The following is a 14,850-nucleotide window of genomic DNA, read 5'->3' on the forward strand; positions in this document are numbered from 1 at the left end:
CCCTCATCCCAACCCTGTTTGGGCAGGATTTTACAGCCAAGAGTACCAGTAGCAGAGATACAGAGATCTACATATTGAGAGAAGAGGAGGCACAATACACATATTTGGTTGTTTGGGTTTTTTCCGACCCAAAATCTGCTCCAAATCTGCTTACATTGCGTTTTGGGTTTGTGGTTTTGTTTGGTTTTTTTTTTTTTTTGTTATGGGTGTAGTTTTACACATAGATATAAAAATCTTACTAGCAACTTCCATTTGGCAGTAGCCTAAACAACACTCTTCATGACTATTTTCAGTTTCTAACTTGGTGTCAAATAGATCAAAGAAAGAAAGAAAACTTGGGTAGATGGAGCAGAATATTATTCATAACAGGAAAATTTCAGGAGAGTATAGAGAGATCCATTTTCCATTATTTTCATTACACAGTTGAGTTTAAAGGCTGCTTTTGTAAAACATTCTTCTCATTACTAGTACACGCTATAGGGTATGCTGTACCTATATCTAAGAAATAAATGAAAATAAATTAAAAGGTAAGTAAAAATACTGCTACTCACATCGTAGCCTGTAATGGCTATCTGGTGCATAGAATCATTAACTGCTTTGAGAATACCCAGTATAGACGTTAACGCCTCCTGAAGATCTTCAGCACCTTCACAATTCTTACTGTACTTCAGCATTTCCTGAGTAGGCAGGGAATGACAACATATAGACTTAGCTTTGGCAACAGCAGTAACTAGGAATGTTCAAATTTTAACACTTTTTAAACTTATCCGGTAAAGTTTCACACTATATAATCTAGTGGGTTAAATACTGTCTGGAACTCAGAAGACCCTGAAGTTTTACTTCTCATCTCTGCTGCCAATTAGCCAAATAGATTTTGTTCATCTAGAGGTTTTGTAAATTCTACCTAAGAATTTTACAAGACTTACTTCGTAAACATTTTTTCATCTCAATTGCTAAAAAAAGCCCCCCAAACCGCAAGAACCCTCCCCAAACCAAACCCAAAAAGGCAAACAAAAAAAGGATGTTTTTATATTTGTTACTTTTTAGAGGTGAACAAGTATAAAAACATAGGCAAATTTCATGTAGTATTTGAATTATGGTAAGGCCCAAGATGCTAATAACAGGCTTAAACTTACTGCACTGAACACTGTCTACACATTTTTAAAAGGCATCCCTTCTCCAAACAGCTTATTGGTGGAGGTGCATCTTCCAATTTCATACAGATAAACGTAGCTGCAAGTTCATGTGGAACTCCCCAGACTTCACAGTATGAGAATAAGCATTTACTCATGGACTGCAGGCAGTAAAGATATCAAAAACCTTTCTAATACTCCCCTATTTACACAGGGTTAATGTAATTAATTCTTTAAAGGCATTAACTTCAGCTTATTTTAACTCAAGAGAAAATTTGGTCCTAGATAATTTTTTTTAAACTACAATTAAATACAGTTATTGAAACATGTCTATGTGGGAAATATTTCTTAAAACAAGCCAGCTTCAAACATGGCAAAACTTTATACCGTAATTTAAAAGTTTATGAGAGTATATTGCTCATTTTGCGTTCTCAGCATAGCATGTTTAAGTAAATCACAACAGCACCCTTCCTACACACACTGTGGAGCGGTCTCAGTTAAGTATATTTCTTAGAATGCATTTCCCAGAACCCCACAAGGCAAATTCCTGCAATATGGACGAGGCGACAGTAACTGACGAGTAACAAGTACTTCAGATAATCTCTTTCCTTTGCTGCAAAGGTTTCATGGTCCTTCTGTTTCCCCTAATCAACTTTTCACTCTTCTCTTTGACAGAAATATAAGGGCAAAAGCAGTTGCACAACATTTGCTTGTCTACTAGCAGCTTTTTGGCTGAAAGAGAAGAGAACCGAGCTGAAAGTTGATAGACTGGGATTTGTCTCCATTTCAATTTATACATCTGTCTGCTAACTTTTAGATTTCTCTCCAGCAGGATGAGAGAAGCAGCATTTAAAAAAACCCCAAAAACCAAAATGCACAAAATAAACTTAGTGTTATAGTTTAGTAACACATACCTTTAGCAATAATTGGTATTTGGTTATTCTTTGAACGGGTTTCAGCAAGTATGAGTCCAAACTGAGCTTGTGGTCGAGTTTTCTTTGACACTCCTGTAATCAGTGTTGGATTTCATCAGTACGCTAATCAGTATTTCTGTTATTTGTTCTTGACATAAATGACAAAGCTTAAACAAAACCAACCAAAACAAAGAACAACATCCCCCTCCAAAATATTTTAGAGACTCAAGCAAGCATACCTGAAAGAATACAGAATCTGAAAACTGCCTCCACAAACTTTCAGATCGAGGTTTATTTTGACAGTATTTTTCATAAATCTGGAAATCTTCCATCTGAAATTGGAGAGACAAGCAAAGTTAATAAATTCTTGTGACTTTAACAGACAAAGTTCATAAGAATATTTTTCATAATCAATAAAGCTAAGAAAAAAGAACAACAAAAAATGCATTCCTTGAGGCATTGCAAGTAAAAAATCATTATTCAAAATCACTGATTTTGTAATGGCTACTAATTTTGCACTTGGAACATCACAATAAAATGTTCCTGTTAATTTTTGTTTCAGCTGAATGTTAAGCACCTTACAAAGAAGCAACAGGAAAAATACTTCTGTGAATGCCCAACCATGAGTTTCTCTGTGCAACTTATTTAAGTCTTCACCCTTTTTTCTTTATCCATTTTCATTTTATGAACGTGTTTTTCCCTGGGAGTTGCATTAAGGTAGACCAAGCAGTTTGTTGCCCCTTATCGCTTCAGCAACTAAACAGCATGACTTCAGCACTTGCTGAAAGCAAAAGGAAATAACTGTTGAAAATGACATAGTAACTATAGATACAAAGGAAAGACTGGGAAGAAAATCAGCAGGCACAGAAGTACCTCTGTCCCTCAGTTTTAGGAAACAGCATCTCCACAGATGTAGCCAGTAAACAGGAGGGGGAGGGATGGCTCCTCCTAGGAGTTTTAGGACATTAATAGGTAGCAACAACAGGAGACTGGTGTCCATAAACAGATTCCTATTTAGCCTTTTGTATACTATGGGTGAGACTTATTGTTTAATAAATCCCAGATTTAAAAAGTTTAATTCTGTCATAACTTTATATTTTCAGAATAAAAATATTTTGGACTTACTCTGTTAAGGTGTATTCTTTAAAGAAAATAGAAAACGACAACAACAAAATCCAGTAAAGAAATCTCATGAAGTAAACCAATTATTTATAGTGACGGGATAGTGTATGACTCGTCTTCATGTTTTCCTGTCATGTTAATAAAGCAGTTTTCTTTTCAACAAGGTAGTAGCTCTTTCTAACAAAATTAATTACCCCACACAGCAGAAAATATCCCCAACTCTGAAATAACATTTACGTTCCCAACCTGTTACCTGTTCAAGACAAATGAAGGGGATGTGGTTGCAGTTACTAAATTAAAAAAAAATCACTCTCATATGTTACAGACTTATAGGGTCTTATAAATGAAATGCCAGCAAAAGATGACGCATACCTGATCCAGAAAGCACCGTCCTACTAGTTCTGGGTATTCTATGTAGTTTTCTAGTTCTCTCAAGAATATTCTATGAGAAAAAATATTTTCTTAGAGCACATGTTAAAAAAGTTGCAGTAAATGTTCACATTCTTGCCATTTGTTTTATAAACTTTTGGAAACAGAACTGTAATTCTGTACTACAAAACTAAACAAAACTCTTCTAGATCATGTTCTTAAGAAGTGATAGCAAATTAAAACAAACAAATATTCTGACCAATTTCTTTTAGCTTACTGTTGCTACAACTGAAATCAAATATAAGATTGGGAAGGGAAGGGGGATTTTGTTTCCCTGCCTTATGGATTCAGCAGCAGGATTTTTACAGCTTAAAGTGTTTGGGTTTTCCTTCCAAATACTACGTAACACCACAAATCAAACAAACCAAACCCCACCTCTCCAAACTAAAAAAAAACCAAAACAACCCACCCCAAAAAATCAATGGGAAAACTTCCAGTCTAGTTTTGCCTGAATAAGAAACAGCTATTGAACATGCTTAACTTCTCTTGAAAATAATTGTCTCTGCTACCAATTTAAATATTATCCTGTGAAGAAATACCTTTCTAGCAGCAAAGATTCAAACTTCAGAGAGAGGTCACTCAAGTATAAAATTAACCAGCCTCAACACGATGTAAGAGTTGAGAATTTGTGGTTCAGAGTAATATTGATAATTTATTTTCCATAGCAAATTTCATTTAAAAAAAAAAAAGTCAAAGAAACCCAAACCCAAACAAACCTTGCTTTATTTGGCTCGTAACCAGATCCCAATACCCTTCTTCAGGAAGAGGATCACAATGCAAAATTTTACCTGTGCACTGGAAACATTTGAATAAAGTTTCACTTAGCTTTGCTCATCTTTTACAGTTATTTTGCCTTTCCTCTTCTACGCAATAAGAATTCTGATGTGGCAGATAGCCAGGTTGGACTCAGCAAGGATCTTTTAGCAATTTAAATCAGATTAAAAGAAAGAGTAAAGAATCCTATCCAAATGCTATTTTTAGATCTGAATGTAAATTCTCACCTGTTGTGAAAGTGATAGATTTCTTCCATATTCCCAAACAAGATATCCTTCTTATTTTGGAGTTCTGGTGAAATGAGGTGAGCCATTAAGGGGTTGTCCATCTCTGCAGCATAACCCTACAACACAGGAGAAAGGCAACTGATTATCTCACTTTACTTGCAGTTCTTATCTCTCTCTGACAAGGCAGTCTGCCTGCAGGCTGAGACAACAAAGAGCGAGCTCAGTATTAATCAAGAAAAATGTATACAAATTCTGTTTTTCCATCAGTTCAGTAAAACACACCTATATATGAGAAAGACACCTGATTAATTACTGCAATTTTAGTTAAGCAAAGATGAAAGTTTGCAATCATTTCCACCAAAGGCAGTCCTATACTGCTTACAAATTATAGTTCATACTTTTCCTGTTATGACTTTACACGTCAGAGTCGAAAGCCAAAATTCTAGTACACACACAAACCTTCCTGCTAGTCTTAGCTATTTGTATGAAGGAACAAGCTGACTGTAGTTATTTCTGCAGGTAACAGAAACCATTAAGCTGTAAATTCCATCTTTAAGACATTTTCATTAGCAGTGGTACCAAAACCCATAACTTTAGATTCTGATATCTTCCATTTATATCTTCCATTTATCATATAAGGCCACATACTCGTGTTTTAAGAAAGGAGAGCAAAACCTACTCCATGCAGCCACAGGGATCATTTAATCTTACTTTAAGAATATATAAGGCTTTGTTTAGTCTTCCATTTGAAAGATGTTCTAAAAGCGTTGAAGTAAAAGGAAAAAAGAGTCAAATACAATACCTAAAAATAGACTAGACCAGTATTTTTCCCCAATAAAAATTACTGGATTTCACAGACTAAAGTGGGATGACCATGGTTATTAATGAAAGGAAAACTATCAAGCTCGGATAAAAGCAGCTGTAGCAGTTTCCCCATGACCAATCTTGGGAACTACCTTGGTTTTTTTACTGGAATCCTTGCCAGAGAGAAAATGCAGGGCAAATAAATATGACATAATAATAGGAGACACTGTCCATACAAAGGAGTATTTTCAAGAAAGATGGGAAGATTAACAGAATAGGAGAAACAAAGGAATTGGGAGAATAGCCAGAACTATGGATTAATAACTAGAGTTACTCAAAAAAGTGGAAGACTGCCATTGAACCATACCTCAGCAAGGATCTGATCCAGAACTACTGTTGGCAGTCCCAACCACGCAATTTCAAGAGAAACGAATCCCAAACTGCAAGGACAAGTGTGCCTGGCATGGTCAAAGTACTGGAGACTATCACATTGGCAGAAAACCACGACAGCTTGGCCTAGCAAGACAAGGGTTACACTCTACTCCAGTATTTTGCAAAACAAGAGTAATACCAGAGGAACAGAAAGATTCTGCAACAACCCTCCAGTAGCAGCAGTAAGGACCAAAGGTCCTCCAACTATTTGAGCCATAATTTTATGAACAGAACTGTACAGATAGCATTGCATACAAAAGCAGAGAATGAAGTGATCCTTAAGGTCCACTCCAGAACTACCTTGCTTTAGTACCACACATTAGATGCGACCATCCTACTGTCATCAACACTTCATAGCATTTGGACCAGACCCAGGACATAAATGCTATGGGAGGCTGAGCACAAACTAGGCAAATGTAAGACCAGCGTTCAAAGCCCTCATACAGTACTCTTACTTGAAGGTATGCACTCAGAAATTATCACTCCCAGTCCACATCTTAAGACGGCTCCTATTTAGGAGCTTAGCATTGGCATGGACACCAAGAGTACCCACTTGGCTCAATTCCAATTCATTCCGATGAAAATAATTCAACCTCAGTTGTCTTCAACTTCATCATCTCCTACAGTCAAACTGTACTACAACAAAATGACACTTACATGTCTGAAGACTTAAACTTGAGAAAGAACACAGAACATTGCGACATATTTCTACAAGAAACTCAGCAGTGCTGTAGTTGTGCCCCCACAAGCGTGGAGCAAAGGGAACACCTTTGTTTCCTTTACAATTCTGGATGAAGTTATTAGACATTCTGTTGCCACAGTTGTACCCAAGACATTTGGAAGATCACTTAAAGTTATGCAAAAAGGGGTGCAAGAAACAGATTTCTCTCCTCTGACACAAGATTCTCTAGATGCAGATTCACATTCCTGTGTGACACACAACCTTCCTGGAGTTGACCCAAGACTCTGGAATGACCTTTTGCAGGAATTAATGATCATCACAAATCTCACTATGTTCCACCTAAATAGTTAGACATACCTTATTTCCTGCCCAATTTGTGTTTTCTAATATAAAATCCTAGTTGCATGAATATTTCTAAAAAAAAAATAAAAAATTGTACGTTCCTGTTTCTGTGAAAATACTATGAGAGGGGAGAAATCTAATGATCACACTGCTTGACAGGACAAGCAGAGGCATTACAGTGATAAAGAAAGCATCAGAGAATCCATGAAATGGAAGAGAGAAATAGATTTACTAACAGCCACAGTGAAATTTAATCTTTACCTCAAGAACACAGAGAAGTTCTTCCACATATGCTCGTTCAGTCTCAATAAGTTCATTAATTACATGCCTGTAGACAAAGAATGACAATGAAGGCAGGCCTATTGACTTACGCAACATTAAGTTTGTCTGCGTTTCTACTTTACTTCAGACAACAAAAGAACAATATCCAGGTAATGGAAAATGTGGCGTTTCACAGATATTTCTGTCAACATACTGTTGACAGAAACATGAATTTTTAAAACATTTTAAAATTTTTGAAAATGTGTCTGAACAGGGAAAAAAGTCACATCTAGCATTTTAAGTGCTGTAGTAACTGAACTGAAGCAGTAAAGCATTTTATCTTTGTACATACAATATCTGGTTATGCTGTGTTCTTACGTATTACAGGAGATGGAGTTCGAGCTGCATAGGGTTTCAAATAGAGACTTAAAGTTACACTGGTCTTTTAAAATTAGAGGTATTTAGGGCACACTTTAAGTTTAATTTAAGTCAAGCAAGCATTCTTCCCCCCAACCCTCTCCTCTTATGATTTTGTATGATTTAATATGAGGTTGTAACAGTGAAAAGACAGGTAGAAAAGCAGGCTCTGCTATATGCATTGCAGGTGGTACTAAGCTATTTTTTGAATACAAGTGATGCTGTTTAGTTTTTATATGAGAAAGGGATTTTTTGTAACATTTATCAAAACAGGGACTAAAATGAGTCAAAGAGACAAAGTCTTCTGAAGCATGGAGACCACAACCTCCAATGGGAGGCTTACTACTCAAAACTGTGTCACGTCTGAAATGAAAATATATAGTTATCTTGCCATAATATCACCAAAGCAAAATTAGAGTCTGGTTCTACATAAACTATAAATAATGCTGCAGACAGAGTGAAATATCTTCCTCCTCTGTGTACAGAGCATAGTCAATGCATTTCAAAAAGCACTGAGGCTTAATTCAGAGAAGCATACTTGTCTTATCAAATCCTTAGCCAAACTCAGCCTTTCCTGGAACCAAATCAAAGAAGCATTTTTCTGTTTATCAAAATATACTTACTGCCGTAACACAGCTAGGTTTTCTTCATCATCCATTGTAGATCCTCCTCTGCTTTGATGGAGTTCAGTCATTTCACTCTAAAGAAGGAAACAAACAAACAACAAAAAAATCATCATGGCATCCCAGATGGAGGAAAAACACTTTAAAATATGGAGCTTTGCAGTCAGCTCTACTTGGATGCATTTTCACAGGAAAGACTGTACTCCATTAAAAATGAAGGCAATTTGCAAGAATGCAGAAAAAAAAAAATCCAAGTCAACCTGAAGGTCTTGAAGCACACAAGAACTTTAGACACAGGTAGTTCTCCATGAAAGGCCAGCTTAGAAAAGACCGTGGTTTGAGGCACCTTTCCAGGAAGACAACATCAGAGCCTCAGCGTAATCTTGGAGGCAACTCACTGGCCTTAGTCTGTTTTCCAGGCTAAAAATGAAGCACTGTGCTAACCTTCTAGTAACTTCATAACTTGACACAGAAGTTCACTCTTACAATTTCTACTGTAATGGCTGACCTAATTATGGATTGCTGAAAAAAATGAGAGGTTCTGCTTTCAGTCCCCCCTCGAACCAACCCTCTTCTCCAACTGTTGTCTGTACTGGTCACGTGGTCCTGCCTTCCTCCTTGCATTGTCTCTTGCTGAACGTTTGCTGAGTTGATTCAACTCTCTAATCCATTGGGAAACTACTTGTTTCTGTTGCTGCTGTCCGGTTACTTTCCTTGCCGGAGGCGGGGCAGGAAGACCATCCCCACTTGGAAATGGCAACCCATTAGGTCAGGTGAAGCTGTCGTGGAGCCAATGACAACTACCTCTTCACTGTTGCCAGTTTTAAGAGTAGCCAATTACTACTGGCAAATAATGAATGTTTCCTGTTCATAGATTTTATATTTTGCTGCCCCTAACATTTTTCCTAATATAGGCAACTATTTACTTTACCTTTCCTCATATCCAGCCAAGTGACAAAGCAGCCTCTATTTAAACCACATGACTGCTTCACTAGAGTTACTTTGATAGGGGCAATACCATCACTTTTTCAGCGGAATTGCCTCATTCTTCTTGAGGTTCCTGAATATTCCATTGTATTATGACTTTCTTAAGCATTATGTGCATGAAAAGCGTAAAGAAAAAAAATTACCTTTCCTCTTCTGCAGTTTACCCTCCGAAGTGCGCTGCTTTCTGAGTTGGATACGCATTCTCTTTGAAGACCTAAGCACATAAATGAGAATCAAACAGCAGTTAGAACTTGAGCAGATCTAACACAGATGTCTGTGCAACCACAAATTACAGCTGAAAGTTTCTTTAAGTTTCTCAGCATAGCTCAAAAAAATTCGTTAAAGGCTACTACAGTTACTTACCTGGAGAAGTACAAGGAGATTTTACAAAGGCTTCGGGTCTTGGTGCAACTGGCTGAACAGGACGTGTCTGCTTAGCTGCCAATTTCTTAAGACTTACTTGTCTCTTTTGAAACATTTCTTCCATACTTTCTTGCTTCTGGAAAACCTTTTGCACATGCTCCTACCGTTGCCACAGAAATAAAACAAATAAACAACAAAAAAACCCAAAACCAAAACAAAGCCCTGTCAGGGGCCTACCAACAAGCTACACTGCCATTTACAGCACATTGATTTGAGATTGCTATTGTTTTTATACAACATATTGAAATATTACCCTACTTTTCACTCCTAACAAGGCATAATTTACAGTCATTTAGTACACTTAAAAATTGAAACATCACTTCATAAAACATTTTATGTGCTTGCTGTAGAGAAACCAGTGGGGTTCAGGTTTCAATTAAAAAAAAAAATAGGGAAAGTTTTCTTCCCAGTGTCTAATGGTTCTGTTACATGAAGAGATAAACCAAGAGGAAAAGGGACAGTTACAAAGCAGAAGTCACACAAAGACCAAGGACAGGCATGTTTTTGCTACATAAAAAAGATATTTCAAATACTGACTTGGGAAAGTTTTTTTTAAAAGCAACCCCACTCTCTGAAAAATCAAAGTAGTTATTACAAGGCTCTCAAGCCCTTGATGATTATCCAAAGATGTGACAGGACTAGCACCTCAGATAGGGAAACATGTTGGCATTCCATTTCCCAGGTATAACTCCTAGTACTGAGTATTTAGCTTCATCCGTGGTCACGCAGGAGAGCAATTCTAAAATTAACAAATGGATGCATAGACACACATAAATGTCTTCTGGTACCTTTAGGTCCTCATTGAGGATGTGCGCGTACTCTCTGTAAATTTTATTCAACTCCTTGATTTTATTGCCTGCACCAGTTTCCAGGAATTTCTCAATCTCCTGTAATGCTGATTCTGCACCATCTTGAGATTGACACTTATCTACTGGCTGTGAAGCCAACAGATAAATTCCTTCATCGCACCACTTCATAGACTAGAAACAGAGACAAGAACAGGCACAGAATGCACCGATGTCAGCATCAAACACTAGGAGGTCTAAAATATATCATGCTGCTACTTGTGACATATTCACCTATTTAAGGAGAAAACTTCCAGCACACCGGATATTTTTACCTGTCGTTATGACAACTGGTTGACTGACATTTTAGCAAACAGGATGGGAAACAGAAGTGTTCCATTGAAAATTTACCTTTTCCAATAAGCCATGCAGTTCTAGAGATTTGTTAAGAAGATTCCTCCTCCGTTCTGTCTCAGTAGTGAAGGCATCACAGAGATGATGAAGTTCACTGCATTTTGGAATAATGGAGTCCACAGCATAATGATTGCTTTGAATAAAAGCATCACCCTCTGAGGCTAGCATTCTGGCTTTTGCTATAGTTTCCTAAGAAAGCAAGCACTGATTTAGACACATCTTTCCTTGGATCAACATCAATGAGAAGAATTTAAAATTATACCATTTGTTTTTACACAGTAAGATACACATGCCGATAATGAATATATCTTTAGTTAACTGCTGCCTTGCTTAATAAATCAAAGTGATTTCCTGTCTTCCCAGATGCCCAAGAACTTTTATGCCTCCTTCTTTATTGTATCAGAGTACTTCAGAAACGGCAATGAGTTTAATCATATGCCTCCCTGTGAAGGAACCACTATTGTCTTTCTATGCCTTAGTTACTCAGCAGCGTATTTGCGTGCATATGTATGCAATTTAGAGTACAGCAAAGCAATGTGAACCCAAATTAAAAAACACTTAACTCTGGCGCCTCAGCCTCAAGAGCAACGACCTTGCTTAGAGAGCTATATATTTTATTGTGAAGCACAGATACAGTTCCCTTTCTACATTGTTCAGAGTGTATGTTTCTGTTGGTCATCTTTTAACATATTGTACACTCAATACACAGCTTTCTCATGTCTGAGATTTAATGAAATAAGTGGCTTTAATAGGAACAGAAGTGGCTGCTTGATCACTAAGTGCAGAACTTGGCTATGTAGACACGTCATGCAATTCTTCCATGAACTGATCACACTGACTTTGTGACTGGTCACTCTGCTCTTTAGTGAGGGATGCCCGAGAACTGGGCTGCTCCAATGGTTAAAGACTTCATTCCAAATTCCTTCTGCATGTTACTTGAGACACCGATTCTGCCCTGTTGTCAGCTTAAGCTCTGCTCATAAGATTTACTCAATAACCAAATACTGTTCCCTTCCACAAACACATTGTCACACTAGAAATTAAGCAGACTTGCAGAGTTCTTACACATGATTTTTCTTCAAAGTTGGCGAGATCTTTCAAAATGTGCTCTACATGCGAGCAGCTGTTTCCCACATCTGTGAAAGCAGACAGTCTCTCAGACACAATATCCAAAGCTGCTTTGACCTGAAATGAGACACAGCTATGTATCAATGAAGATGATTCCACTTCTCTGGAGCCCCATCAGTTTTATCAGCTGATAGCCACTATTTCCAGTCAGGTGACTCACATTATAGGGTTACTGAGGCACAGAGACAAATCACCTTTTTGTCAACCTACCTTTACACCCAATTCAAAATGAATACAAATACAAAGAAAAGGCAGTGAAGTAATCCTGTTTCCTGGTACTGAAAAAAGAAAAAAATGCAGGAAAACTAATGCTCAGGAAACACTTATGATTTTACTTTTACCAGATGACAATAATACAAAGCAACATTAACATAAACAGCAGAGCATGAGGGAGAGGTCCTCAGCCTAACAATTGGTTGAGAGACAGACACGCACACACACTTCTAAGCGGGCTTCTGAGCATTGCTCCCATGGAGAGGCAGGGGCTGTGCTCTGAGATCAGCTACACCAGCATAAAGTGACTGTAGGTGCCATCAAGCATATGAGTTAAACTAACATGAGATCAGAAACTGGCTGTGAAAAAAATTAATTCAGCCTCCACCCAGCTTCTAACATTGTGGTTACAACTTCCCACCCACAGCGTTGGAGACTGTTTTATAAAACTTCAGCCAGAAGGTTTAGGTAAGTCTTAGTTCCATAAAAGGGCCTATTGGCAAGATGAAAGGTTTGCAGCCAGCATATTATGCTTCTGTGGTGGAGAACAGGTTTCAAAGGAGTTTTTGAATACTTACATACTGCTGGGCCCGTGGAAAAAAAACCATAAGACTGCAGAAAAGCAGCTATTATGTCTCTATAGGCAAGTATTCAAGTTAGTAAAGATAGCAGGATGTCAAGTAAGGACACGTACAAGAAAAAGGTTAGAGAAAGCTTTCAAGCACACACAAGAGCTCCAAAAACAAGGGGGGGGAAGTATTTTCTTCTGCATCATTTTTATATTACCAAATACTGACTGCCACCAAGAAGTTCTCACCTCTCTAAAATTCTGTTCAAAATTTTGAAGGCGCAGGCACTGCTCAAGTTTTTGCTGATGCTTAATCCAAAACTCATCAAAGGCAGTCTCTGTTTCATGTAATTGAGCCAGAAGCCTTTAAGAAAAAAAAATACTGTAAGAATAATGGGTGCAACCTTCAAGGGACAATACAATCTTCCACAGCAAATGAAAAGCCTCCCCCCAAAGCAATATTTTCCAGAAAATATAAACTGGATACAGGAAACTTTTTGAGCATTGCACAGAGTTGTTTCCTAGAATAACATTGATGTAAAACTGAAACCCAAAGCAAACATTAAGTTCTGAAAAATTGGCAAGTACTGATTTGAAACTAGCTGCTGCACGTACTACTTCTCAGTAGTAGTGGACCTGCCTGGGGCCATGGTGACTTGGGGCTAGCAAACATAAATAAAACATGCGAATGTGTGTGGGCTAGGGCCCAGAGGAACCCAAGCCCTGGGCGATATGGAAAAATGAAGGCAAAAAATAATACTGTTGTGACCAGCCAGCTGCCCTTACATTTCATTCCTTGGAGCAAGGCTCATAATAAACCTGAAGGTCATTGCCCCTCCTCTTCTGAGCAGAGTTACTACTTAAATATCACAGGCAAATGTACAGCAGTACCACAATGAACAGCAGCATCTTCAATTTTAATTTTGGCAAATGAATTAAGACTTTCACTTTTCTACTTATCTTCCAATATTGCATTTCACAGTATGGTATTCTATGGACTTATCTTTAGAGTTTGCTTTGCTGTCCTTAGGCTACAACCAGGGAAGGCCATACATCAGAATTTTAATGAACATTTGTCTTTAATAGCACAGTAATGAACCCTGAATTTACAGGTTAAAACCAATTAGAAAAAAGGCAGAGGAACACACACATACACAAGGTCTGTTCCAACTTCCATCAGATATTTTATCAAGTGGGAACGTTTTGGATAAATCAGTAACCCCCACCCCAAGTGTCCTTCGGATAGCTGATAGTAACAATGACCAAAAAAAGTGACTTCTGCCAAGCTTTGTGGACTGGAATGGACAGTTATTTGGAAAGAAAAGTCAGCCTGAGTGTAACAGAAACATGGAATGACAGACAAAAAAAGAATGCAGAATACTTCCCTGGGGGAAATGAGCTATGCTTTCATTGCTTTGTGCAAATTTACATCTGTGCTATGCTGATATAATGTCTCCAAAACTGGCAATAATTGGAGGGGGGGAGGAAAGGAAAAAACCACCTATTACGTATATGCCAAAAGGAAGCATATAGGAAGTTTGTGCACAGATACTTCAAGAGGGCGGTGTACTCCCTGGTAGCCCTTTAAAGGCTACTAATGACTGTGATAAGATATCAGCAATGTTAGAAGCTCCTTCAGGCAGGTTTAAAGAAAAAGAAACCTCACACTTCCGTCCAAAAGGACCTAATGAAAGTGGACAAATCGACCGAAAGGAAGGGATATATCACTTCTATCTTCCTCTCCTGCCTTCCCTACAGCAGTGAAATTTCCTTGGACTGTACTTTAGTTTCTAAACAGAGCATTGAGATTTCTTAAAATAAGAAAAACCTGCTCAACTGTATAGTCCAAATCTGATAGGAAAGAAAAGAGACAAAAAACCAAAAACCAACAAAAAAAAAAAAGACAAAAAAAACCCAAAAAAGACAAGACAAAAAAAGAACAGCATTACTTTGTTGGTATGGGAACTCAAACCACATCTCCTATTTCTTTACATGCAGGTGACCCAATAATGAACATCAGGGGAGTACTTTGCTCAGGACCGATCTGACAACAGAGGAGTTGTTTCCGAAAATACCTTCTATATGTTCACATTGTAACATTTGCTTATTTGCTAAGCATGCATATGGAATTAAGTAAAAGAGCAGGGGAGGGGTCAAAAAAAACCAGAAAAG

The 14,850-nt window shown here is 37.7% G+C and overlaps 1 protein-coding gene across 10 annotated transcripts in view; it reads right to left on the reverse strand.

Annotated features, from left to right (window-relative positions):
* The window catches only part of MCF2L (MCF.2 cell line derived transforming sequence like), a 164,689-nt gene that overhangs the window by 12,097 nt on the left and 137,742 nt on the right, over positions 1-14,850 (reverse strand). For all 10 annotated transcript variants that reach the window (XR_010370913.1, XM_064440160.1, XM_064440145.1 and 7 more), the window contains 13 exons: positions 12,928-13,042; positions 11,835-11,954; positions 10,767-10,958; positions 10,359-10,550; positions 9,511-9,670; positions 9,291-9,361; positions 8,161-8,237; positions 7,121-7,187; positions 4,600-4,715; positions 3,542-3,611; positions 2,287-2,379; positions 2,048-2,140; positions 552-677 (listed from right to left, as the gene is read on the reverse strand). Coding sequence is in view for 9 of the 10 variants with exons in the window: in XM_064440160.1 (XP_064296230.1) it covers positions 552-677; positions 2,048-2,140; positions 2,287-2,379; positions 3,542-3,611; positions 4,600-4,715; positions 7,121-7,187; positions 8,161-8,237; positions 9,291-9,361; positions 9,511-9,670; positions 10,359-10,550; positions 10,767-10,958; positions 11,835-11,954; positions 12,928-13,042 (1,492 nt within the window). In the remaining variant the exon portion in view is untranslated. The remainder of the gene's footprint in view (positions 1-551; positions 678-2,047; positions 2,141-2,286; positions 2,380-3,541; positions 3,612-4,599; positions 4,716-7,120; positions 7,188-8,160; positions 8,238-9,290; positions 9,362-9,510; positions 9,671-10,358; positions 10,551-10,766; positions 10,959-11,834; positions 11,955-12,927; positions 13,043-14,850) is intronic.

This window comes from Phalacrocorax carbo, chromosome 1, assembly GCF_963921805.1.
Source record: "Phalacrocorax carbo chromosome 1, bPhaCar2.1, whole genome shotgun sequence".
NCBI lineage: Eukaryota > Metazoa > Chordata > Aves > Suliformes > Phalacrocoracidae > Phalacrocorax > Phalacrocorax carbo.